Source organism: Mobula birostris, chromosome 6 (genome assembly GCF_030028105.1).
Source record: "Mobula birostris isolate sMobBir1 chromosome 6, sMobBir1.hap1, whole genome shotgun sequence".
In the NCBI taxonomy this organism is placed as follows: domain Eukaryota; kingdom Metazoa; phylum Chordata; class Chondrichthyes; order Myliobatiformes; family Myliobatidae; genus Mobula; species Mobula birostris.
The window spans coordinates 31,385,094-31,412,680 of record NC_092375.1 but is presented as its reverse complement, the minus strand read 5'-3'; the positions used below and the strand labels follow the sequence as shown (position 1 = coordinate 31,412,680).

Sequence of the window (27,587 nt, the reverse complement as noted above, 5' to 3'; positions counted from 1 at the left end):
TTACATGTGGGACAGTGGATGGGAAGAGCACCTTACACCTCCTTTGGTAAAGACATATCTCCACCCCACCACTCCTGAGCAAATAAATTAGTGGTTTCAAAGTAAAGGGAAAACTACGTTATAAAGATGAGATAATGTGGTTCATGTTTTGTCTTTAGGATTAACATTCAGTTATTCCTTAAGAATATTACCAAACAAAATTTGATACCCAACCACTTATTGAATGTGCATGTTTAAGTGAAAGCTTTCCTGCTTGCAATGGCCTGTATTTCATTCAACATTACTAGAAACATCAGTAACTATACAGAAAGTTCCACCGAAAGTAACACTCTTAAAAGCCTGAAATTGATTCTAGCAAATACCATTCTAGATTTATTTACCTAATTTAGCGATCAAGCATACGGAATAAGAGATAAAAATGAGCCATTGGTATTTTGTTGTTTTTTTCATAAAATATTCAAGGTAAACATTGCGCAATAACCAAAGCTGCATTTGATTTGGGTGCAACCTACTCCGGTCCACCCGGACCTCATATCGCCCAGGGAAGCAGTTACGCGACTCGCTAACATCGGTCATGGGATTCGCTGGTGTCTTCCCAACCGCCAGGGGGCGGGGTAATGCGGCTCCCGGAGAGTGAGCGTACAAGAAGGGGCTGGCTGTATTAGCGTCCTCCCAGGCCCAGGGGGCGTGGCTGTAGGCGGTGACCAAACTGGTTATGGGGAAACTGGGAATTGAGGAAGGAGAAAAAGAAATAAAGGAGCGGAAACAGGAAGGAGAGAAGCATTAAAAAAAAACAAACGAGCAGAAACCTTGCTAGGCCGGCTAGCTAGCCGCTGCTGAGACTGCAGCAACACTGCTAAGGCCACGGGTGAGGCCTGAAGTGGAAGAGGGGCCGGCTGCTGGGTCCAAGCTCGTCGTTTCCACGGTGACGGAGGCCTGAGCGCAGAGGGAACATGTCGCTGTTTGCGAAGAGGAAGACGGTGGAAGGTGAGCAGCGGTAACGTCCTTTTAAGCGGTGTAATATATTGCCCCACCGGCCTGGCCCGAGCCACAGCCCGATATTCAGGATGGATCTGATCATAGGCCCGGCTGGGATGTGGTTAAACGAAGGGGTGAGGTGGTAATTTTAAGAAGGTCCTTCATTATCTAGCAAACAATCTTTTGAATGGGTCAAGAGCAGCTCTATAGAACTGCGCGTCTTTCTACGCCTTAAACAAAAGATTGTTAACATATTCTCAGTAATTGAAACACTGGTGTTGTGGTAGTGAATTTCATTGATGTCCATCGGAAAGCTAAAAGTGAAGAAACTTTTATTAAAAGCTCTGGGACATATGCCTCCTCCTGCTGGGAGTAAGGTATTAATGGCAGGACAGTTTCGTAAGATTGAATCACTGAAGATTCGAGAATGAATTATATATGCGGGTCATTTAGTTTACTGTAAAAGTTCCCGTGTTATTGTTCTCCTTTTACTCAGTCTTTACAGTGCCACAATGTTCTACTTGTTGGTTTCACCTCCCTTGATTTTATAATTCCCAATTCACACCTTTTCTAATCGTTTAGCTCCCATTGACTCGCCCTAGGCCAAAAACTTTTTGTATCTTGTATTAAAAGCTGAAAACATCGGGGTGGGGGGGGGGGAACTTGGATCAAGCAGTATATGTGGAAAGAGAAACTGTTACGTTTTAGGTCAAAGACCCTTCATTAGCTGAAGTTCGTTGCTCTTCTATTTAAATATCAACTGTTTTTCTACCAACAGGTGCTGCCTAACAGCCAAATGCATCTTGTTTTTATTTTGCATTTACAGCAGTCTATTTTTCTTTTTCTTTTTACTGCCCTTGATTGTACCTAAGGGTTTGCTCATTCATTACTTTGTTCCCAGTTGTCTTATTTATAACATGAGATGAATCCTTTTGGCTTCCTAGATATACACAGCTGTTCCATAATATCATGGATGATCTTTTTCCTCACCACTACAGTTCCAGTTTGGCACCATGTTCCTTAATTCCATTTAGATCTAAAGGTCCACTAATCTTGATTTTGAATATGCTCAGCCTCCACAGCCCCGTGGGGTAGCTGGTTCCAAAGATGCACCACCCTCTGGTGATAAAATGACTTCTGTCCTGAATGGCCAGCCTCTATTTTGAGATCTTGACCACTAGCTCTGGACATCCCAACCAGTGAAACAGCAACTCCATACCAACACTGTCAAGCTCCACTTGCATTTTGTATGTTTTAATAAAATCTTACTCTTCTAAACTCAAGAGAGTTTAGGTCTGTGACCATTCATCTCTCTAGCAATCAGCTCGATGATTCATAGCTATATGCACTCAATGCCTGGATAAAGTGTTGAGACCTGTACAGAATGTGGAAATGCTCTTTATTACCACCTCCTTCTGTTAGCTGTTTAACTACCCACCATTATTTGCAATAAGATTTTGGTAGGACTGCGGAGTGTGATCTATTGACTGAAGATTGCTTGGGGTCTTTTGTATCAGAACCAAATGTATTTCCTGATACAATCTCCTTCAGGACCCTATAGAATTGGAGCAAGATTTCTCCCCTTTGGTACTTCAATTATTTATGGTTAGGATGAGCAGGTACTTGTTTAAATTGATGTTAATCGCTTTAAGAGTAGAGCTCATGAATAAAGGGGAATCATCAGAAAATTACTTGGAAGTGCACTTATTCTGAGGTGTGTTTTTTTAAAATTTGAACCTTCAAAATGAAGTATGTCCAGTTCTGGTGTAGCAGAGTTAAGTGATGTTCAGTCAACCAATTGCACTAAAGCCCTGCAGGTCTACCAAAATCTAGTTGTGAATGACAGTGGGTATTTGAACAGCTAACAGAGGAAGGAGGTGCTAAGGACATTCCCATCCTTAACAATCATGTGATTCAACAAAAAAGTGCTAAAGAAAAGGCTGATACTTTGTTTCAGCTGAAATGTTGAATGATTTAAATTGACTTCCTTTGGACAGCTTCCATACCCTTCCACAAGAAGACTGAGATTGGAGAACATCCCAACTGTAGTACAGTTATGCCTCTAGCCAAGCTCTTCCAGTACAGCTGCAATACAAAAGTGTGGAAGGTTGCCAGGTTATGAGCTATTTACAAAAGTCAGGACAAATCCAATCTGGCTAATTATTGACCCTTCATCAACAAAATGATGGAGGCTTTCATCAACAGAATTATCATTGCACTTAATTCACCAATAACCTTCTCAGCAATTCCCAGTTTGGGTTTCACTTGTATTGTTTTACTCCAGACCTCCTAACTGCCTTAGTCCAAATATGGGCTGAAGAGCAGAATTTCAGAAATGAGGTGAATGTGATTACCGTTGATATCGTGACTGGGTTTGACATTGAGACACCCTGGTAAATCTGAAATTGAGGAGCATTAAAGGGATCTCAGTGGATAGTGTCAAGGTTGAGACAGCAATAGAAATGGATTGATAAATATAAATGTAGCGGTTACTTGAAATCAAATTAAAACTGCTCAGAGACTAAGCATGCGGATTGACACTGTATGACGTGCTCCAAATAATGAATTTCCAGAGTTCAAAAGAGTACGATTGAACCTTTGTTCATCTTTGCTGTTTTCTTAATAATCTTGTAACAATAGAAAACTAAAACTAATGATATAACAAAATAAGCTGTAGCAAAGTTAGTGATCGTATGCGTATTTTAACAGTTCTTAAGCAGTCAACAAAAAATATCCCCACCCCCCCCTTCCCGGTCTACTCCCTAGCTCTAACTAGATTAAACTGAGTTTAAGACAAAATATGAATATTCTACACTTATTCCCCTCTACCATGCCCCAACCCATGTGATAGATTACCCATAATAAAACGTGCAACACAAAATACAGTACAGACTGGCAGAAAATAGATGGCTCCTACAGTAAATAACATTTGCAGTTAACAAGTACCAGGTAATGATCAGCTCAAACAAGAGAGTCCAGCAGTCTATAAAATGGCAATACCATTGCCAAATCCTCCTCCATCAATACCTTGAAGATTCTCATTAACTCAACTGCATCAGCCATGTCAATAATGAGTACAAGAGCAGATAAGAGGCTGTGTATCCTGCAGTGTCTTACACTTAACAGCCCAAGACCTATCCACCATCCACAAAATGCATCAGGAGCATGAAACGCTCTCCACCTCCTTAGATGAGTTCAGTATCATCCAGGACAAGGCACCCCCACTTGATTGGGAACCTATTAACAGCCTGCACGTTTATGAGTCCCATCACTGGTGCTCAGTTGGCAATAGATTTGCACCATTTACAAAATACACTCATTGTTTGCACAGGCTTCTCTGACAGCATCTCCTCAGAACTGAGGGGCTTCAGGGTCCCTATGCCCACCATCCTACTAGCTAATGTGCAAGCCATAGAGAACAAGGTGGATGATCTCAAAGGGAGACTCACTTACTTCAGGGAGATGCAGAACTGCTGTGAATTCTGTTTCACTGAGACTTGGCTCTCCCCTGCCACCCCCGACTGTGCCATCGGACCAGAGGGTTTTTCGATCCATCGGATGGACCGTACGGTGTCTTCGGGCAAGACGAGCGGAGGTGATGGCTGCCTACTGATCAACACTGCGTGGTGCTCGGACACAGTGGCATTGACGAGTTCCTGCAGCCCGGACCTGGAACACCTGTCGGTGAAGTGTCGGCCCTACTATCTGCCACGGGAATTCACCTCAGTCATACTGACAGCGGTCTACATCCCGCCCCCCAAGGCGGATGTGGAGTGTTCTCTGAACATACTGTATGCCAACATCAGTGAACTTGAGACCAGGTATCCGGAGGCTTTGCTCATTACAGCCGGGGGCTTTAACCAGGCCAACCTCAGAAAGGTGCTGCCAAAGTTATACCAACATGCCTCCTGCCCCACTAGAGGCCGGAGTATACTTGACCACTGCTACACAGCAGTCAAGAATGCCTACCGTTCTGTCCCACGACCTCACTTCGGAAAATCGGACCTTCAGGCCGTACTCTTCCTTCCGGCTTACAAACAGAAACTGAAGTGGGAGGTCACGGTGTCAAAAGTAGTGTTGTGTTGGACGGAGGAAATGGATGAGGTCCTGCGTCACTACTTTGAATCAGTGGACTGGTTAGTATTCAAGGACTCGGCAGCTAACCTCAATGAGTATGCCTCAGCTGTCACGGACTTTATTTGAAAATGCACGGAGGACTGTGTGTCTCTCAAGACGATCCGGGTATTCCCTAACTGGAAACCTTGGATGAATTATGAGGTCAAGTCCCTTTTAAAGGCTAGAGCTGCGGCTTTTAGGTCCGGGGATACCAGTCGCTACACGGAATCCAGGCGTGAACTCCGGAAAGCCATTCAGGGCGCCAAGGGGCAATATCGAGCCAAGTTGGAAGCCCAGGCTAAGCAAAGGGATGCCAGTAGACTATGGCAGGGTCTAAATGAGATCACTGGGTGCAAAGAAAAGGCTGGGAATATCAATAACTGTGGCGCTTCTCTTCCTGATGAACTTAACATATTCTACCCAAGATTCGAACAGAAGAGAGTCCTGCTCCCTCCGGATGAACCGGACCTGGTGGCATCAAGATTCATCGTCACCGAGGAGGACGTTAGAAGGGCCTTCCTAAAGATAAATCCAAGGAAGGCGACGGGCCCAGATGGCGTTCCAGGACGGGTTCTCCGGGTCTGTCTAAGCGAGCTAGCTGGAATGTTTGCTGACATCTTCAACTGCTCCTTGCTTCAGTCTAAGATCCCTTCGTGTTTTAAGAAGGCAACGATAATTCCAGTGCCGAAGAAGAACAAGGTGGCATGCCAGAATGACTATTGACCTGTGGCTCTGACATCAATTGCTATGGAGTGCTTGGAGAGATTGGTTATGGCACACATCAACCACAACCTACCGGTCAACCTCGATGCTTTGCAATTCACCTACCGGAGCAACAGGTCAACAGCAGATGCCATCTCTCTGGCCCTACATTCCTCCTTAGAACACCTGGAGAATAAAGATGCATACGTAAGGCTCCTTTAATACAATCATTCCAAATAAACTGATTCCTAAGCTCTGGAACCTGGGCCTTATCACTCAGATCTGCAGCTGGATCTTCAACTTCCTCACAGACAGGACCCAGGCTGTAAAAATAGGGGACAAGCTCTCCTCTATAATCACTCTGAGCACCGGTGCCCCACAAGGCTGTGTACTCAGCCCCCTGCTGTACTCACTGTACACCCATGATTGTGTAGCCAAGTTTCCATCAAACTCAATACACAAGTTTGCTGATGACAGAACAATTGTAGGCCGTATCTCGGGTAATGATGAGTTTGAGTACAGAGAGGAAATTAAGAACTTGGTGGCATGTTGCGAAGACAATAACCTTTAATACAATACTCACTTTACACCGCACGCTGTCGGAGCAGTGCTGCCAGGATAATCAAGGACACGACCCACCCAGCCAACACACTTCTCGTCCCTCTTCCCTCTGGGAGAAGGCTCAGGAGCTTGAAGACTCGTACGGCCAGATTTGGGAACAGCTTCTTTCCAACTTCTTTCTCAACGTCAGCAAGACGAAGGAATTGCTTGTTGACTTCAGAAGGTGTAGCGGACCGCACAACCCAATTTACATTGGTGGTGCGCAAGTGGAACAGGTCAAAAGCTTTAAGTTCCTTGGGGTCAATATCACAAATGACCTGACTTGGTCCAACCAAGCAGAGTTCACTGCCAAGAAGACCCAACAGTGCCTTTACTTCCTGAGAAAACTAAAGAAATTTGGCCTGTCCCCTAAAACCCTAACTAATTTTTATAGATGCACCGTAGAAAGTATTCTTCTGGGGTGCATCACAACCTGGTATGGAAGCTGTCCTGTCCAAGACCGAAAGAAGCTGCAGGAGATCGTGGACATGGTGCAGCACATCACACAAACCAGTCTTCCGTCCTTGGACTCAGTTAACACCACACGCTGTCGGAGCAGTGCTGCCAGGATAATCAAGGACACGACCCACCCAGCCAACACACTTTTCGTCCCTCTTCCCTCTGGGAGAAGGCTCAGGAGCTTGAAGACTCATACGGCCAGATTTGGGAACAGCTTCTTTCCAACTGTGATAAGACTGCTGAACGGATCCTGACCCAGATCTGAGCCATACCCTCCAATATCCGGACCTGCCTCTCGGTTTTTTTGCACTACCTTACTTTCCATTTTTCTATTTTCTATTTATGATTTATAATTTAAAATTTTAATACTTACTAATTTTTACTATTTTTAGTATTTAATATTTGTAATCCAGGGAGTGTGAAGCGCAGAATCAAATCGCTGTGATGATTGTACGTTCTAGTACCAATTGTTTGGCGACAATAAAGTATGAAGTATAAAGAACTACAGATCCTACCACCAAGAATGACAAGGGCAGTGTGTGCTTGGGCACATCACCATCTGCAAGTTCTCCTCCTAGTTTCATACCGTCTTGACTGAGAAATATCTACTGGTTCTTCATTGCTTTTGTGCTGAAACTCCATTCCCAAAGGGACTGTGGAGGTACCTTTGTGAGAAGAACTGCAGCAGCTCAAGAAGCAGCTTGCACCCACCAAATTCAGAGGACCAGGGATGGGCAATTTAATGCCTGCTTTGCCAGATCCTGATAATTAATTGTTAAAACAGTGTTAATAAATCCTATCACAGAAGTCGTGCTCTTCATTGGAATAATGAGCTTAGATCTTTGTTTTAAAGAAGAATTTCATGAATCATTCATGATGAGATTTAGTGTGTTGTTGAGAGGTGACTCATTCTGGGCTTAGTCACTTGCACATGACTTAATTATTTTATATGTAGTAATTGAGAATATCAGGAGATTGGACCACAGATTACAGCACTCCAGCATGAGGTATATCAAATTAATTACTGACTTTTTTTGCTCGAGTATGATTTGTGGTTAAGAGTCCCAACAACACTATTGGAAAATAGCTAAATCATCGAACTTGAACTTAAAATTTTCAGACTAAATATGCATTCAATTTAACAAGGATATGCACAGATTGAATATTGGTTGTGACCTTTCAGAGTTGTGAACTGTAAAGAAATGTACAGAAGTACTGCTGAAGTTCAGCCAGTTAGAAATGTTGTAGTTGTGCCAGCTATCAATTTGGCTTCTTAACCTCAGTCCATCTCTTAGGGTATTGGATCATTAGAACTGTAACTTTCTTAATGAGTCAAAGTGGATGGATGATTGTTTATAGTAATCTAGAGTATTGGCTACCTGACTGGCTTTAGAATTTAATTTCATCACCATGTGGAGTCATGGGATCATACAGCACCAACATTGGGCCTTTCTAGGTCTGCATCTACACTAGTACTATTTGCCTACATTAGGCCTGTGTACATCTATTCCTTTTCTCTTTAAGTACCCATCCAAGTGCTTTTTTACACTTTGTATCTGCCTCTGTCACCCCTCTGGTATATTGTTCTATTAAGCCACCACTTTCTTTGTGGGGAAAAAAACTTAATCCCTTAGATTTCCTTTAAATTTCTCCTTCCTTGCTTTAAACCTATGTCCTGTAACATGAGGCTTCCTGTCCTGGAAAATTGACACTGGTAGTCTATGCCCCTCATCATTTTTAAACCTCTATCCCTTAACAACCTGCATTCCAATGAGAATAAATATAGCCCATCATTCCAGACATCTTGTTGAATCCATTCTGTACTCCCTCTGTTGCTACCTCATCTTTCTTGTAGTATAGTGACAGAGTTGTACACAGTGCTCCCAAGTGTTTTCTTCCTTCAGGATCAGCGATCTCATCTTTCTTCGAGAGAGAGAGAGAGAGAGAGAGAGAGAGAGAGAGAGAGAGAGAGAGAGAGAGAGAGAGAGAGAGAGAGAGAGAGAGAGAGAGAGAGAGAGAGAGAACGAAAATGAATGAATTTCAAGTGCTGATTTCTTTCCTTTTCAAAAATGGTGAAGCAATTTACAGGGATGAGTTGCACTATCTAATCATAATAGATGTTAGCAAATGACTAATTGTTGATTTTATCTGAGATGAAACAACATTGATAACTGTGCTATTTTGTTTAAAAATTCTCAATTTCCTTACAGATGTAATAAAGGAACAGAATCGAGAGCTGAGGGGTACTCAAAGATCTATAGCCAGAGATAGAGCAGGTTTAGAGAAACAAGAAAAACAGCTGGTAAGTAGATTGGAATCACCTTGATAAAAATTCAAGATCAAATGTGACAGTAGACATCTAGCATTCCTCTACATCAGTATAAATATTGATGTGGCTAAGCCTGAAATTTTTGACGCTATCTCAGAGATTGAATCTTGAGAGAAGTAGCCAGATTTAACCACTTGGTAAATGCTTGATGTTTCTAGACTGTAACCTGTTAAGGTATTTGTATATAATGGATAGTCCAATTCTTAATTTACAGTTGCAAATAAAGCGATTGTATATTTGCAACATGCTTTAGTTTTAGATTTCTTGTTTTATGTCAGTTTATTAATATTTATTTGAATTTATTTAGGAAATGGAGATTAAGAAAATGGCCAAGGCTGGCAATAAAGATGCCTGTAAGATTCTTGCAAAGCAACTTGTGCAGCTGCGGAAGCAGAAGACCCGTACGTATGCTGTGAGTTCGAAGGTCACTTCTATGTCCACTCAGACAAAACTAATGAACTCACAGATGAAGATGGCTGGTGCCATGGCTACTACAACAAAGGTATATTTAAAAGTATATACAAGTAACATCTTCAACAGTGATAAAAGTATAATTAATTTGCTTATTGATATTCCTGGGAAGACTGTGATATATTGCCCATTGTTGGATTTTAATGAGTAGAGTAGTTGCAAGTTTGCTGATTTTTATCGGTTGAGGTTAACATTTATCAGAATTGAGTAATGCACCCTTGTCCTATTAGAATGGATATTGATATTTGCCATTGTCCACTTGCAATGGAGTTCATTTTTTTTGCCTTGCAATCTTTGGTGCTAATAGTGGAACAAGAGGAGTTGCTGCTTTAACTGTTCTGGTGATCTGTGACAGATGCTGATCTCTGATACTGTGTGAGTTTGCATATTCTCTTTGTGAACACGAGTTTTCTTTGGGTGCTTGAAAGTCTGCTTCTCTGTTGTATCTCCCTGTGGCTGGAATGCTTTTTAAGTCGTCCTGAATTCAGTCAGAAACAGGTTGATGTGAAGATGTTATTTTTCTGGAATTGAGAGAATTGGTATGTTTTTAGCTGAGGCTGTAGCCAGTGACCCAGATGAAACCATTAATGCTGTCAATATCTTTGTATTTAGTTCTCTTGCTGGGTTACTAACCTGCAGGTAGAATAAGCAATTAGAAAGGTTAATGGAGTGTTGGCCTTTATTTCAGAAGAATTTGAATACACAGGTTGTGTTGTATTCTCTAATTATATAGGGCCCTGGTGAAACTGTTCTCTCTACCTAGGGAAAAATAGAGTGCTTTGAATGTTTACCAAATTGATACCTGGGTTGATGGTTTTGTTGTTTGAGGAAAGATTAAACAGACTGGATCTATAAACTCTTGAGTTTACAAGAATGTGAGGGAGTTCCATTGAAACATACAAAGTTACTAACGGCCTTAACATCAGATAATATTCCTTGCAGGTGTGTCTAGAACCAGAGATCGCAATCTCAAAAAAAGGTATTGCTCTTTTAGGACAGAGATGAGAAACAATTTCCTTCCCCAGAGGAAAGCAAATCTTTGGAAATCTGTATCCTAGAAGGCTGTGGAGGTGTAGTAGCTGAATATATTCAAATCAGAGACTTGTAGTTCTTTATTAATAGAATCAAGGGACATAGTCATGGTACGGGAAAGTGACGCAGAGCTTGATGTTGTTGAATGGAGGAGCAGGCTCGAGGTACTGGATGATCTAATCTTGCATTTCTTTTATGTCCTTGTGCTCAAGAAGATGGAGATGCTTGCAGCCACCAGCTCAGATGGCATCATTGTGTGTAATTTAGAGGATAACATAAAGCAAGATAGACAGTCTGATGAGAAATGAATTGGCTTGCAACTAGGTTAGGGGGGTCAAGGAAAGGAGCAGCTCTCATGAGCAAGAAGTCATGCACTAGTTCTGCTGTAGGTGACTCCGATAAGGGCTTTGAGATGTTAACGTAACAGTCAATAGACTGAGTAAGGTTGATGAGTATGCACAGTGAAATTTATGGTGCTTTGATTGGTCTGTCAAAAAAATTGTGTTGAATGTCATGGTGGATTTCAGCATCAGTTTGCACAAGGCTTTGCACAATCACTTAGGTTCCATCTTTCCCATGTTGGAATCGTTGGTTAAATTAATTCAAACTTTCATGGACCCAACCATATTCAGTGTCTGACATTTCTTATAGTATTCTCCACTGGAAGTCAGTAGCTTTTAACAACCTTTGCTGCAGTCATTGGGGTGACACTGGACTTGGGCAAGCATTAGGAGAATGTTTAAGAATAATTAATTTGTTTATATGATTATTTTGTTTAGCTTCTATTTGTGTGTTGTGCAGTGACTGGAAAAATTAGGTGGTGGAGTGATTGGTTAGTGATATTTCATTTGAATTAGTTTTTTTAAAATAGATGTTTGAATGGTACGAGGTTATTGAGACTGATTTCTTTTCCTGCTGAAGTTCCTGGTGATCGCTTTGTAAATTGACAAATACTGAATCATTGTGAATTTTGACACACATGGTGGTGTTATGAATTCAACAGAAACATCATCTCAGCAGTTTTTGTGCCATGTCAGACACACTTCATGTGGCAGCTAAGCTTTGCTGTGTGAATGAGATCAGGATTACATGCTTGAATCATGGTAGCCCTTGCTGCCTAGCATCCACCCTCTTGTTTTACATGGCAACCAGGGTTGTGGAGAACATATCAGAAGATGGTCTTATGTGTATAGGAACCACTGAATTGACTAGAGGTAATAAAGTCAGGAAAATATTTTTAAGTAACACTCACAGCATAAAAAAAATAACATTTTTATTAACAGTCAGAAATGCTAGCTTTTGGAAATTTAAGCTTTGCTGTGCACCTTCTTCACTGAAAATATAGATACTGTGGCGACCCACTTTCTACAGAAGCGGACCGGCTCACAAAATAGCCTGCGCGTGGGGAGAGACTTTTGTAATGTACCTCTGACGTCATTTCCGCCCGGAGAGGGCTGGAAGGGAACTGCTTAAAAGCCAGTGCCATGAAGTTTGAATAAACGAGTCTCGAGTGCGACTTACAGACTGCGTGTCATTATTTCTAGCTCTGTGTGTAGCACATCGCTACATTGGTGACCCCGACGGTCCAAACGGGATTTGGACCGAAGATGATCGACTCCTCTTCATCTGTTCACGCAGTTTTGCTAAAACTGCCAACTTTCTGGACGCTGCAACCACGCGTGTGGTTTGACCAAGCAGAAGCCCAGTTCCAGATTCGGCAGATATCTTCGGATTCCACACTTTGCTATTACGTGGTGAGCTCCCTTGACCAGGAGAGAGCCGCACAGGTTGGGGATTTCATACAGTCACCCCCTGAAGAAGGCAAATATGCAGCATTCAAAATGCTGCTCTAAGAGACCTTTGGCCTCTCACAGCGCGAGCGAGGTGCCCGGTTGCTGCACCTGGACGGTTTGGGAGACAGGCCGCCGTCAGCATTAATGAACGAGATGCTGGCCCTGGCTGAAGGACACAAGCCCTGCCTCATGTTTGAGCAGGCGTTCCTAGAACAACTGCCCGAGGACATACATCTGCTGCTGGCTGACGCAGATTTCAGTGACCCCTGGAAGGTGGCGGCCTGGGCAGACTTGCTGTGGAAAGCCAAGAGGGAGAGCGGGGCGTCCGTCGGACAGATTACCAAGCCACGCGCCCAACAGCAGGCCAGACCGGGCCGGGCAACGGAGCGCACACAACCCAGAGGAAGGAGTCAGGAGGCCAATGAACAGTGGTGTTTCTACCACCAGCGGTGGGGCACAGAAGCCCGCCATTGTCGCCCGCCCTGCAAGTTCCCGGGAAACGCCAGGGCCAGCCACTGCTAATGGCTGCAGTGGTTGGCCACCAGGACAGCCTCCTGTACATCTGGGACAAGCAGTCTTGGTCGACACTGGAGCGGAGATCAGCGTCTTACCCCCGACGGGGTACGACACCCGCAACAGGGCGACGGGACCCACCCTGAGGGCCGCAAACGGCAGCACGATTCGGACTTACGGCACGCGCACACTGCAGCTACAGTTCGGCGCCAGCTGGTTCACGTGGGACTTCACACTGGCTGCCGTGGCCCAACCACTCCTGGGGGCGGACTTCTTGCGAGCCCACAGCCTGCTGGTTGACTTGCAAGGGAAAAGACTGGTCCATGCTAAGACTTTCCAGACATTCTCCCTGGGTGAAGCCAAGTTGCCGGCCCCACACCTGGGCTCCATCACGTTGTCTGACAACGAATTCACCAGAATCCTGGCGGACTTTCCATCGGTTCTGGCACTGCAGTTCACGGCAGCCATGCCCAGACATGGAGTTAAGCACCACATTCCGACCCAGGGACCACCCCTCCATGCCCGCGCACAAAGGCTCCCCCCGGACAAGCTCTGCCTGGCGAACGAGGAGTTCAAGAGGATGGAGGAATTGGGGATCATACGGGGGTCCGACAGCCCATGGGCCTCCCCCATACACATGGTGCTCAAAGCAGCCGGGGGCTGGAGACCATGAGGCGACTACCGCAGACTGAATGAGGCTACAACTCCAGACTGCTACCCGTGCCGCACGTACAGGACTTTGCAGCAAACCTGCATAGGGCAAGCATCTTTTCCAAAGTAGACCTTGTCCGGGGATACCATCAAATTCCAGTGCATCCTGAAGACATCCCCAAAACAGCACTCATCACCCCGTTCGGCCTGTTTGAATTCCTCTGAATACCGTTCGGCCTGAAGAATGCCGTACAGATGTTCCAACGACTAAAGGATGCAGTGGGACGCGACCTGGACTTTGTGTTCATCTATTTGGACGACCTCCTCATAGCCAGCAGTAGTCGTCAGGAGCATCTGTCCCACCTCCGCCAGCTCTACTCCTGCCTGAGTGATTTCGGCCTCACGATCAACCAGGCCAAATGTCAGTTCGGACTCGACACTATCGACTTCCTGGGCCACAGGATTACCAAAGACGGGGCAACACCTCTGCCAGCCAAGGTAGATGCGATCCGCCACTTCGCCCGGCCCAACACAGTCAAAGGCTTGCAGGAGTTCGTTGGTATGGTGAACTTCTACCACTGCTTCCTCCCCTCAGCAGCCAGTATCATGTGCCCTTTGTTCACCCTGATGTCGGGTAAAGGCAAGGACATTACTTGGGACGAAGAGTCTGCGGCCGCTTTCGTTAAAGCCAGGGAAGCCTTGGCAGATGCCGCGATGCTGGTGCACCCCAGAACGGACGTTCCAACCACCCTCACAGTGGATGCATCCAACACAGCAATTGGTGAGGTGCTGGAGCAACTCATCGAGGGGCGTTGGCAACCCCTGGTGTTCTTCAGCAGGCACCTACGGCCACCCAAACTCAAGTACAGTGCCATCGACCGGGAGCTGTTGGCACTATATCTTGCAATCCGGTATTTCAGGTACTTCTCAGAAGGCAGGCCATTCACCACGTTCACGGACCACAAACCGTTGACCTTCGCATTCACGAAAGTGTCCAATCCCTGGTTGGCCCGCCAGTAGCGATATCTGTCCTACATCTCCAAGTACATGACGGACATCCAGCATGTCTCGGGAAAGGACAACGTCGTGGTGGACACACTCTCCAGGCCAGCTATCCAGGCCCTGTCCCAGGGGGTGGACTATGCAGCACTGGCGGAGGCGCAGCAGGCAGACGATGAGATGCCCAGCTACAGGACCGCAGTCTCGGGTTTGCAGCTGCAAGACTTCCTCGTAGGCCCAGGTGAGAGAACCCTCCTGTGTGACGTGGCTACCGGCCAACCTCGCCCCATCGTCCCGGCAGCCTTGCGGCGGCGAGTTTTCGACTCCATACACGGTTTGGCACACCCATCTATCAGGACAACCGTCCGGATGGTCTCCAGCAACTTCGCAAACAGGTCAGCGAATGGGCCAAAACGTGCACGCAGTGCCAAACGGCCAAGGTGCAGCGGCACACCAAGGCTCCGCCGCAGCAGTTCGAACCCACCCGCCGGAGGTTCAACCACGTTCATGTGGATATCGTGGAGCCCCTGCCAGTGTCGCGAGGAGCGCGGAACCTCCTAACTATGGTAGACCGGTTCACGAGATGGCCAGAGGCAGTCCCGCTCAACGACACCACTGCCGATTCCTGCGCCCGAGCGCTGATTGCAAACTGCGATTGCGAGCGCTTCGGGATACCGACCCACATTACCTACGACAGAGGCGCCCAGTTCACCTCCAGCCTGCGGTCAGCTGTGGCCAGCCTGTTGGGAACATAATCACACCACAGTCTTACGGACTACCACCCACAGTCGAACGGACTAGTGGAATGCTTCCACCGTCACTTAAAGTCGGCTCTCATGGCCCACCTGAAAGGGCCTAACTGGGTGGACGAGCTTCCCTGGGTCCTGCTTGGAATCTGCACAGCACCCAAAGAGAATCTGCACACCTCGTCGGCCAAGCTGGTGTACGGCGCACCCCTGGTAGTCCCAGGAGAGTTCATACCAGCCTCAAGGGGGCAAGAGGAAGAACCCGCAGCAGTCCTGGACAGACTATGCGAAAGGCTTGGCAACCTGGCCCCTGTACCGACTTCACAGCACGGACAGATTCCGACCTGCGTACCCAAAGACCTGCAGAACTGTAAGTTTGTATTCATATGAAGGGGCGCACACCGTGCACCGCTACAGTGGCCGTACGAGGGGCTGTTCAAGGTGATCAGTAACAATAAGTCCACGTACGTTCTGGACATTGGGGGGGAAAGAGGAGGTTTTCACGGTGGACCAACTCAAACTAGCCCATGTGGGCTTGGTGTAGCTGGTCAAGGTTCAGGCACCGCGGCGCAGAGGCAGACCGCTCAAACAGAGACTGATCCAGACTGTGGACATTGGGGGTGTATCGCCGGTTCTGGGTGGGGGAGGGGTTATGTGGCGACCCACTTGCTACACAAGCGAACCGGCTCACAAAATAGCCCGCGCATGGGGAGAGACTTTTGTAATGCACCTCTGACGTCATTTCTGCCCGGAGAGGGCTGGAGGGGAACTGCTTAAAAGCCAGTGCCGCAAAGTTTGAATAAACGAGTCTCGAGTGCGACCTACAGACTGCGTGTCGTTGTTTCTAGCTCTGTGTGTAGCACATCGCTACAATACATTTCCACTTTATCAATTATGTGAGACCCATAATACTGCGCATCCTCTGCATCTACTTTGATTTCTATTCACTATAAAACGATAATGCTTTCAGTTCCACTTGGAAAAAAGATACTATGTTTCATACTAATCATTTAATGTCTTATCTATGTAATTTTGAAAAATTAGTTTGCTAATAGAAAAATAGAAACATAGAAACATAGAAAATAGGTGCAGGAGTAGGCCATTCGGCCCCTCGAGCCTGCACCGCCATTTATTATGATCATGGCTGATCATCCAACTCAGAACACCGCCCCAGCCTTCCCTCCACACCCCCCGACCCCCGCAGCCACAAGGGCCATATCTAACTCCCTCTTAAAAATAGCCAATGAACTGGCCTCAACTGTTTCCTGTGGCAGAGAATTCCACAAATTCACCACTCTCTGTGTGAAGAAGTTTTTCCTAATCTCGGTCCTAAAAGGCTTCCCCTCTATCCTCAAACTGTGGCCCCTCGTTCTGGACTTCCCCAACATCAGGAACAATCGTCCTGCATCTAGCCTGTCCAATCCCTTTAGGATCTTATATGTTTCAATCAGATCCCCCCTCAATCTTCTAAATTCCAACGAGTACAAGCCCAGTTCATCCATTCTTTCTTCATATGAAAGTCCTGCCATCCCAGGAATCAATCTGGTGAACCTTCTCTGTACTCCCTCTATGGCAAGGATGTCTTTCCTCAGATTAGGGGACCAAAACTGCACACAGTACTCCAGGTGTGGTTTCACCAAGGCCTTGTACAACTGCAGTAGTACCTCCCTGCTCCTGTACTCAAATCCCCTCGCTATAAATGCCAGCATACCATTCGCCTTTTTCACCGCCTGCTGTACCTGCATGTCCACTTTCAATGACTGGTGTATAATGACACCCAGGTCACGTTGCACCTCCCCTTTTCCTAATCGGCCACCATTCAGATAATAATCTGTTTTCCTATTTTTGCCACCAAAGTGGATAACTTCACATTTATCCACATTAAATTGCATCTGCCATGAATTTGCCCACTCACCCAACCTATCCAAGTCACCCTGCATCCTCTTAGCATCCTCCTCACAGCTAACACTGCCACCCAGTTTCGTGTCATCCGCAAACTTGGAGATGCTGCATTTAATTTCCTCATCCAAGTCATTAATATATATTGTAAACAACTGGGGTCCCAGCACTGAGCCTTGCGGTACCCCACTAGTCACCGCCTGCCATTCTGAAAAGGTCCCGTTTATTCCCACTCTTTGCTTCCTGTCTGCTAACCAACTCTCCACCTTACCCCCAATACCGTGTGCTTTAAGTTTGCACACTAATCTCTTGTATGGGACCTTGTCAAAAGCCTTCTGAAAATCCAAATATACCACATCCACTGGTTCTCCCCTATCCACTCCACTAGTTACATCCTCAAAAAATTCTATGAGATTCGTCAGACATGATTTTCCTTTCACAAATCCATGCTGACTTTGTCCGATCATTTCACCGCTTTCCAAATGTGCTGTTATCACATCCTTGATAACTGACTCCAGCAGTTTCCCCACCACCGACGTTAGGCTAACCGGTCTATAATTCCCCGGTTTCTCTCTGCCTCCTTTTTTAAAAAGTGGAGTTACATTAGCCACCCTCCAATCCTCAGGAACTAGTCCAGAATCTAACGAGTTTTGAAAAATTATCACTAATGCATCCACTATTTCTTGGGCTACTTCCTTAAGCACTCTGGGATGCAGACCATCTGGCCCTGGGGATTTATCTGCCTTCAATCCCTTCAATTTACCTAACACCACTTCCCTACTAACATGTATTTCGCTCAGTTCCTCCATCTCACTGGACCCTCTGTCCCCTACTATTTCTGGAAGATTATTTATGTCCTCCTTAGTGAAGACAGAACCAAAGTAATTATTCAATTGGTCTGCCATGTCCTTGCTCCCCATAACCAATTCACCTGTTTCTGCCTGCAGGGGACCTACATTTGTCTTTACCAGTCTTTTCCTTTTTACATATCTATAAAAGCTTTTACAGTCCGTTTTTATGTTGCCTGCCAGTTTTCTCTCATAATCTTTTTTCCCCCATAATCTTTTTTCTCCTTCCTAATTAAGCCCTTTGTCCTCCTCTGCTGAACTCTGAATTTCTCCCAGTCCTCAGGTGAGCCACTTTCTCTGGCTAATTTGTATGCTGCTTCTTTGGAATTGATACTATCCCTAATTTCTCTTATCAGCCACGGGTGCACTACCTTCCTTGATTTATTCTTTTGCCAAACTGGGATGAACATTTGTTGCAGTTCATCCATGCAACCTTTAAATGCTTGCCATTGCATATCCACTGTCAATCCTTTAAGTGTCATTTGCCAGTCTATCTTAGCTAATTCACGTCTCATACCTTCAAAGTTACCCCTCTTTAAGTTCAGAACCTTTGTTTCTGAATTAACTATGTCACTCTCCATCTTAATGAAGAATTCCACCATATTATGGTCACTCTTACCCAAGGGGCCTCTCACAACAAGATCGCTAATTAACCCTTCCTCATTGCTCAAAACCCAGTCCAGAATAGCCTGCTCTCTAGTTGGTTCCTCGACATGTTGGTTCAAAAAACCATCCCGCATACATTCCAAGAAATCCTCTTCCTCAGCACCTTTACCAATTTGGTTCACCCAATCTACATGTAGATTGAAGTCACCCATTATAACTGCTGTTCCTTTATTGCACACATTTCTAATTTCCTGTTTAATACCATCTCCGACCTCACTACTACTGTTAGGTGGCCTGTACACAACTCCCACCAGCGTCTTCTGCCTGTTAGTGTTACGCAGCTCTACCCATATCAATTCCACATCTTCCCGGCTTATGTCCTTCCTTTCTATTGCGTTAATCTCTTCTTTAACCAGCAACGCCACCCCACCTCCCCTTCCTTCATGTCTATCCCTCCTGAATATTGAATATCCCTGAACGTTGAGCTCCCATCCCTGGTGACCCTGGAGCCATGTCTCTGTGATCCCAACTATATCATAATCATTAATAACAATCTGCACTTTCAATTCATCCACCTTATTACAAATGCTCCTTGCATTGACACACAAAGCCTTCAGGCGCTCTTTTACAACTCTCTTAGCCCTTATACAATTATGCTGAAAAGTGGTCCTTTTTAATGCTTGCCCTGGATTTGTCGGCCTGCCACTTTTACTTTTCTCCATAGTACTTTTTGTTTCTACCCTCACTTTACACCCCTCTGCCTGTCTGCACTGGTTCCCATCCCCCTGTAGTGAACTAACCTCCTCACGCCTAGCCTCTTTAATTTGATTCCCACCCCCCAACCATTCTAGTTTAAAGTCACCTCAGTAGCCCCCGCTAATCTAAAATGTGTTCAAGCCAACTTCAATATCGTAAAGGAAAGGTGGGCACCTGTTTATGGTTTTTTCATGTCTGGGGTTTTTCATCGCCACCTTCTGCTGGTGGATATCTTTGCCCAAAATTATACTACTTTCATTTTATATGGAGATTATTATATGAGTAATGGTGCTTTAGAAACCAATTGTAACCTTTGTTTGAATCAGACCCAGTGTAAACTATGTAATTTAAGTGGATACAGAAGGATTGTTTTTTTTTCAATTTAGAAATGCTTACTCTTCAATAACTTTTATTCTAACATGTACTGAAGTAAATGTTTACTCTTTTAGGGAAAAAATGTTTTGTATTTCAGACAATGCAAGCTGTGAACAAGAAAATGGATCCACAGAAAACCTTACAATCTATGCAAAATTTCCAGAAGGAAAACATGAAAATGGAAATGACAGAAGAAATGAGTAAGTACTAACGTGTGTTGGGCTGTATTTACAAAAAAATGATATGACGATATTTGTCTGCTATTTGGGCTTTGTGATTTTCTGTACCAAGCAATGTAACTTGGTGAAAATAAAAAATAAACAGACTAAGTAGAAACATTGCAGGTCATTTGAAATGTGAATACTTCCTGAGGTCTTTCCTTTCCAAGCAATAAAAATTACAGGTAGAGAACTTCTCGTGAAATTTATTTTATACTCTTTATCCTTTGTATATATTGCTCTCAAAATGTGGGGTGGGGGAGGAGAGGGTGCAATTTCACAGAGAACAACTTTTTTTAAAAGCATTGATTATTGAATTATTCCCTCCTTTAATATGGTACCATCTGAAATGCATGTTGCAATTTCGTAAGTGGGCTTATTTTAAAATCTTGATGTTTCTGTATTAGTAAGGTGGTCTTGTCCAAATGAGTAATATTTAAAATTCAGTAAGAATTTGCTATTATAATTGGTAGTAATGAACTTTCAGTGCACAATATTGAATGATCCTCTATATCACTGCTATTGACCACAAAGTTTTTGACAACTTCTCTTCATTTGCTTGTCTGCAAAATAAAGTTGAAGATTAAAATTTCCAGTTTTTATAGAAAACATCATATTGGTCTTCAGAACTGAAAAGAGGTGTCTGTGTTCCGTTTTTACGGTGGTGCAGAGGTGAAAGGGGTAGGTCGGGCAAGATATGAGAACTGGAAGACAAGAGCGGTAGAATGATGGATGGCAGTAGAATCACGGATAAGCTAGAAATGGAGATTAGTCCCTTGTATGAACAAGATTAATAACAAACATAAGCTGAAAGTGATCTGTGAGATGTGTTGGATAATTATGTGTTATAAATATAGATGAATCAGTTATGTTTATGAATTGCATAATTGTATACAGTATGTCTTTAAAGGAAATGCCATGAGTGCATTAAGTAATATGATTCAACAGTTTCCTAAATATAATCGCAACAATGGAGAGAAAAAGTCAATGCCTTAAATATTAACAGAATCACGATTATTATCACTGACATATGTAAATTTGTGCAATTCATGAAATGTGTTGTTTTGTGGCAGCAGTACTGTGCAGTGCATTTTTTTAAAAAAAACTAAGTTGCAATGAATTTTGTTTTAAAAGTAGTGCAAAAAGACAGCAAAATAGAGAGGAGGTGTTCATGGATTTTTGGACTGTTCGGAAATCTAATGGAGGGGAAAAAGTTGTTCCTAAAACATTGTGTGTGTGTCTCTCCTCCCTGATGGTAGTAATGAGAAGAGGAATGTCCTCAATGGTGAGAGTCCTTAATGATGGATGCTACCTTCTTGAGGGTACCCACTTTTGAAGAAGTTCTCAATGATGGGGAGGCTAATGCCTATGATGGAGTTTGCTGAGTCAACAATCTTCTGCAGCTTGTATCGATGCTATGATTGGAGCTTCCAAACTAAGTGATAATGCAACCAGTCAGAATACTCTCCACAGGACACTCAAGGCTGCTGCGCAGGTTGACAGTGTTGTTAAGAAGGCGTATGGTGTGTTGGCATTCATCAACCGTAGGAAGTATTGTGTTCAGTTCTGGTCAGCTCACTACAGGAAGGATGTGGATACTGTAAGTGTGCAGAGGAGATTTACAAGGATGTTGCCTGGATTAGAGGACGTACCTTATAAGAACAGGTTGAGTGTACTTGGCCTTTTCTCCTTGAGTAACAGAGGATGAGAGATGACCTGATAGAGATGTATAAGATGAGGAGAATTCATCATCTGGATAGCCGGAAGCTTTTTCCCAGGGCTGAAATGGCTATCACAAGGGAACATAGTTTTAAGGTGCTTGGAAATAGGTACCTGAGGGGATGTCAGGTGTAGGTTTTCCACACAGTAGTGGGTGCGTGGAATGTATTGCCAGCGGCGGTGGTGGAAGCGGATACAATAGTCTCTTAGATAGGTACACAGAACTTAGAAATATCGAGGGCTATGTGCTTGGGAAATTCTGGGCAGCTTCTAGAGTAGGTTACATGGTCAGCACAACATTGTGGGCTGAAGGGCATGTAATATGCTTCAAATTTCTGTCCTATAAACCTGAAACAAATGATATTATTTTGTGTATACACAGTAATTCGTGGTAACAAACACGCAAATAAGCCTCACCTGTACATCAGTGGAGCAGCGACACATCGCAGCAGCAGTGGAGGGAAGCAGGTGCTGGTTGCCTCTTAGAGGAGGGACCAGGCTGTGGGTCCACCTCTAACTTTGGCTTCTTCAAGTAGGCGTTGAGATTTGACTGCCTTTTCTTACGTTTCCTCTCACGAAACTGTTCTCTGTAGCAGGAAATCATATTGAAAACACCTCTTGCTTTTTTTTTGCATTATTGCTTTGTTCCCAGTCAGGGTCATTATCAATAAACTGGCCCATGATTTATGTGATCATGGTGACCACTAGTGCTGAGGAATTTATTTTTTGGTGAGGTTTCTTGCTGGTGTTTCCACTTCACCAGCGATGCATATACTATAGAGGTTACTACACTCTTTAAATCTATCAAACGAACTTCTGCTGGCTGTGAATGTTACTGACGTATCTTCTTCATCTTGAATATGTTTAAAGATGCTTCTGGCCTTTTCCATTATTATCAGCAGGCTTAGAGGCATGTTTTGTTGTGTTTGGTTATCCACCCATATATTTAGTCTATTTTCCATTTTTATTTCAAAGAAATGGGTCCTTGAATAAGCCGCCTTCATTGATGATAACTTTGAATTGTCGTGGCAGCAGTTTTATTTTATCTGCATTGTTTTAGTAATTGGTCTGATCATCAATGTATCCAATTTTAGAGGCACCAACATCAACCTGACGCGCAACAGCTTCCAAACGCCATATTGCTTGCAATTTCACATCCATGCTAGTGCTTTTCCTAGACATCTTGGATGTACTACCCTCACTAGAAGTTGCAGGCTTTTTTCCAGCCATTATGGATGGGGGGGGGTAAAAGGGAATAAATTGGTGAGGGACAAGATTGTTTACACACGCAGGAGGGACAGAGCATGAACTAATACGTGGTTGGCTGTGAGTGGCTCTTGTTGGCTGATTGAATGTTTATTGTAATGGCTGCTGTTGAGAAGTTTGAAGTGTTTAGAATGTTTGTCATTTAAAAAGTTTTTAATTGAGAATTGATTAACTGCATTGTAACGAAACAGCACTATGTGGGTTCTGTGTGAACTAGGATAAATAAGGAAGCTGAAGTCGATACAGCATATCAGCCATGATATTGTGAATGTCAGTGCAGATTACTAATCTGTTACTAGTCATATTCTTATTCTTTTAGTTAGTTTCAATTGTAATGTTCCTGTATATAATCAAGAGAATTTTAATAGAATTGAACATGTGGTTTCTTGCAGTGAATGATACGTTAGATGACATTTTTAATGAGTCAGGAGATGAAGAAGAAAGCCAAGACATTGTGAACCAGGTGTTGGATGAAATAGGAATTGAGATTTCTGGAAAGGTATTTACCTGTTTCATTTTCACTAGTATCTTTTTTCATTTACTTATTCATAATTCAGCTTTTAATTTTTTTTAATCTAGTACACTGCATGTAAGTGAAATCTGGATTTATTTTCCCTAACAGATGGCGAATGCTCCATCAGCAGCCAAAGGTCTACCTACAGCTTCAACATCTAAATCTACTATTTCAGATGAAGAAATTGAACGGCAGCTGAAGGCTTTGGGAGTGGACTAATTGATCTACTTTTTAAGAGGAGCAGAGGATTTTTTTTCTGTTCCTTGGGGATTGCCTTTTAATTAATTTGGATTTACTTTAAAGTGGACATTGGATAGTTGCAGGGAACAATGTGGATATCCTTGTATAACTTTAACAATATGCTAATTTCTAAGTCTATAATCTAAAAACACACCCTGCCTACCTTAATAACACATTGCTGCTTTTTTTAAAAAAAAAAACATCTGGAGGATTTCTGGAGTGGAAATAATGTATGTGTGATTACGAGTGATTTATACAGTATGACTGAAATGTACATCAGAACACTGTACTTAAATTGTGTGGCTTCATTTCACGTAACAAGCCATTAGTTACAGTTGCCAATAAGGTAGAAAAGAAATGCAATAATGTTTTAACAAATATTCTTGTGTAATCTAAATTTACATCTCAGTGGACAATGATGCAGGCAAACAGTGGAATATTTAAGAGTGCTTTCATATAAACTGAAACCATTGAAAATTATTATACACTTCTGGTCTTATTAAGATATAACTTTTAAGGGTGATTTTGGGATGTTATGCAGAAGTTGCATTTTTACAACATGGATTAGCACTGGGGTTGAGTTTTGATTTCTTTCGTATCCATCCAGATTTCTGGTGGTATAAGTTCACTGGAAGCAGAAAAGTAACCTACAGTAAACCCATACTTAAAAAGTATTCAGAGATCCATATACACAGGATAATCTCTGTAAACACAGGATAATCTAAGGTGCATGGAAAATTAACTATGTATGTTCAAAAGCACAGCATAACTGGCAAATTAGTTCGATTTAAGCATCACATTTTGTAGGTAGGAGACTGAGAATCTTTACAGTTTAACAATGGCCCATTTAATCCTGGACATGAAATACGCTGTTTGCAATAACCAAGATATAGTAGATCTATAATTGCAATCTGCATGTGGTAATGTGTACTAAGAAGTCTCCTGACAAGTTTAAGAAGTGGCAGTTTGGATTGGTCACAGGCTTGTGGGAATGATAATGCTTAAATTCATTTTATGTCAAATGATGTTGCAGTGGCTGTTAAAATATTTTACAGGCCTTGTTAAGTAAACTACTCCACCTTTCACATTGCTGTTTCATTTGTGCATACTGATGCAGTATTTTGAGTATGATTTGAACATTTTCATTACTTTTGAAAATAAATGGTGATTGCAGGAGCAATGTATTTTCTTTTTTGAGGATCCAGTTATGTTCCTCGCTCACTAGTCACTTTTACTAGCAACTACTTGTGAAGTAAGTCTTAATGATGAACACTTCTGATTCCTAGATTAAGCAGTTGGAAGAAAATGCATTCTTTGTGATGTTACTGATTTTTGTAGATGTTAAGTGAATATTGATAGGTATACAGTTTATCTTTGATTTTAAACAGAAGACTGCTATTTGCTCTGGATTAATGAAATAAAACTGTTCAACTGGAGAAAGAAACTTCTCCAAAGAAAAGAAGAAGAAAAGGTAGAAAGTTAAAACTAAATAATTACCCTACTTTGTTTTTGGATGCAAGGGTCCGGATGAGCGCTGCGGTAATGTAGATAGAACTCCTGTGACCTTAATGTTCTAATAATTTAAAAAAATTGGAATAGAGCTGGTGTTTATTTGTGGGCATTTTTTTTGCTTCAGTTAGATTAATGGAAACCTCTTCATAGATTAATAATAAACAAAATTATTTACTGTGAGCAAGTCCACACCATGAAAGTATATTTTTTGAGTGAGTCCAGATTTCAGTGCAATGTTTTAACTCAAATGTTGTAGCAATCCAGTCACATCAAGAGACAATTAGGAGTGAGGCAATAAAGCTGTCAGAATGCTCACACCCTGTAAATGCATTTAAAAAAAAAAGGATACAGGGCACAAATGGAGCCTGTTCCATTTTTTCTTTATTTCTTTGTAAATATAACTTAAACCATGAGTTGTTTATTCAAATAATTCTTAAACTGTCCATGATGGTGTTTTTTAAAATCAGGTGCATAAATTTAACATTTTCACTATTCTTGAACTTTGTACAATTACAAGATAAATATGGAAGAAAGTATGTTTATTACATATTTATTATTCTATTCAGAACAGCTTTGTTTACCTATTTTCTGGTAAAAGAATACAGGTGCCTTCCTATCAAAACACATCTTTCCTGGCAGCACGGATTTTCAGATTGGATCTCTGTTTTAGTTTTTAATCTATTTTTCTTTCAGTACAGTTAAGTAGAGAAGCAACTTTTTTTGCTGAGTTCATAAACCACAATATAGCAGACATTTTGATGCTATTATAAAATTATAAGTTGACACATATAACTACAAACACAACAATTATGAAGAGTGTTTCACAAATAAGAGAAAATCTGCAGGTGCTGGAAATCCAAGCAATAACCAGAATACTGGAGGAACTCTGCAGGCCAGGAAGCATCTATGGAAAAGAGTAAATGTTGACTATTTAATCTTCCATGGATACTTCCTGGCCTGCTAAATTCCTGCAGCATTTTGTGTTTTTTTTCCTAAATGGAAAAAAGTTAGAAAATCTGTTTAAATTATAATCATTGTTTGATTACTTTGTTAAAATCATTGGGATACTGGCATCTATATGAAATAAATTCTGGTCCTTGTTTTATAGGACCATTGTTGGAATTATATATGTGGCAGTTATTTAATGCATAAGTTAATTCAATGTTATTTCTTGTAATGATAAATTTTGTTATCCAATAGAAACTGTACAGTCTTCACTTCAATATGCCATGCTATTAATTCTGGTCATGATTTTGCTTTTTAGAGTAGATTTAAAGTGCAGTAAACCAGTTTGCTAAATTGGATTGCGTACTTCCTATCACTTGGGTTATTGGTGATGATTATGTTCCTCCCTTGGTCACTCAGAATAAGCCTTAAGAGATGAATAAATGAAAATCAAAAACCTAATGGTACTGGTAATGTGAAATAAAAAACAAAATAAAAACAAAAAAAAACAAAATGCTGGAAATATTCTACAAATCATGCTGCATCATATTTATAGTCTTGTGTTCCTCCTAAGTAACTTTAAAGTGTGTGTTAATGTGTGTACCGATAATGTGTTGGTAACTTTATTTATCTGCCTAACATTCTAGAACTGGCTATGGTTAGTGTTGTTAATGATATTGCCTTTTAATATTAATTGCAATGTTTAAAAAAAGAAAATTGCTAATCTGTGGAATACTTTCCATATCTGGTCTTTTAAACATTTAAAATTAAAATTAAGAATGGACGAGGAAAGTAAAAACTACATTGGCAGAGATCATCAAATTTTGAAAATGGCATAGTGGTATACTTTCAGTAATGAGAATGCCTTTACAAGAAATTGCTGAATTGCTTTTTTTTTCTAATTTAAACTAGTTTTGTTCCTGGGTGATTTCTCATAATTCTGCCACTTCCTCCTTTTTCTATCTCCTTACACTCTTATTCCCTTTTTATTGCCTAAATATGTGCCTGTTTCTTATTACATATTATTTCTTCTAATCTGCCTTTATTTGTTTACAATTCCGTCTCGCTGTCTTTTTGTTCCCTTTCCATGTTCTACTTCAAATGTGATAGAGAGCTGTAGCAGGTGGGGGAGTTGCACTATTGATCTTGGAGAATGTTACAGCAGCACTAGAGAGCCCAACCTGTGAGGCAATATCGGTACAGCTCATGAATAAGAAAAGGGCAATTAGTTTGATGGGGTTTTGTTACCGGTGTCTCAGTAGGCAGCAGGAGATAGATATAAACAGATTATGGGAAGATG

General features: G+C 42.5%; 1 protein-coding gene across 1 annotated transcript; it reads left to right on the top strand.

Annotated features, from left to right (window-relative positions):
• Positions 1–684: 684 nt before the first annotated feature.
• Positions 685–26,467, top strand: LOC140198900 (charged multivesicular body protein 2b). Its single transcript, XM_072260112.1, has 6 exons — positions 685–987; positions 9,066–9,157; positions 9,492–9,686; positions 19,971–20,073; positions 23,469–23,575; positions 23,699–26,467. Exons 1-6 carry the CDS (start codon positions 954–956, stop codon positions 23,807–23,809), a joined length of 642 nt encoding a protein of 213 aa, XP_072116213.1. The 5' UTR covers positions 685–953; the 3' UTR covers positions 23,810–26,467.
• The last annotated feature ends 1,120 nt before the right edge of the window (positions 26,468–27,587 follow it).

Excerpts from the sequence above, each read along its gene's own strand:
- LOC140198900 (XM_072260112.1), top strand. The coding sequence starts at position 954 with ATGTCGCTGTTTGCGAAGAGGAAGACGGTGGAAG. Across the intron at positions 9,158-9,491 it reads AGAAACAAGAAAAACAGCTG|GAAATGGAGATTAAGAAAAT; the intron begins GTAAGTAGATTG and ends GAATTTATTTAG. Across the intron at positions 20,074-23,468 it reads GGAAATGACAGAAGAAATGA|TGAATGATACGTTAGATGAC; the intron begins GTAAGTACTAAC and ends GGTTTCTTGCAG.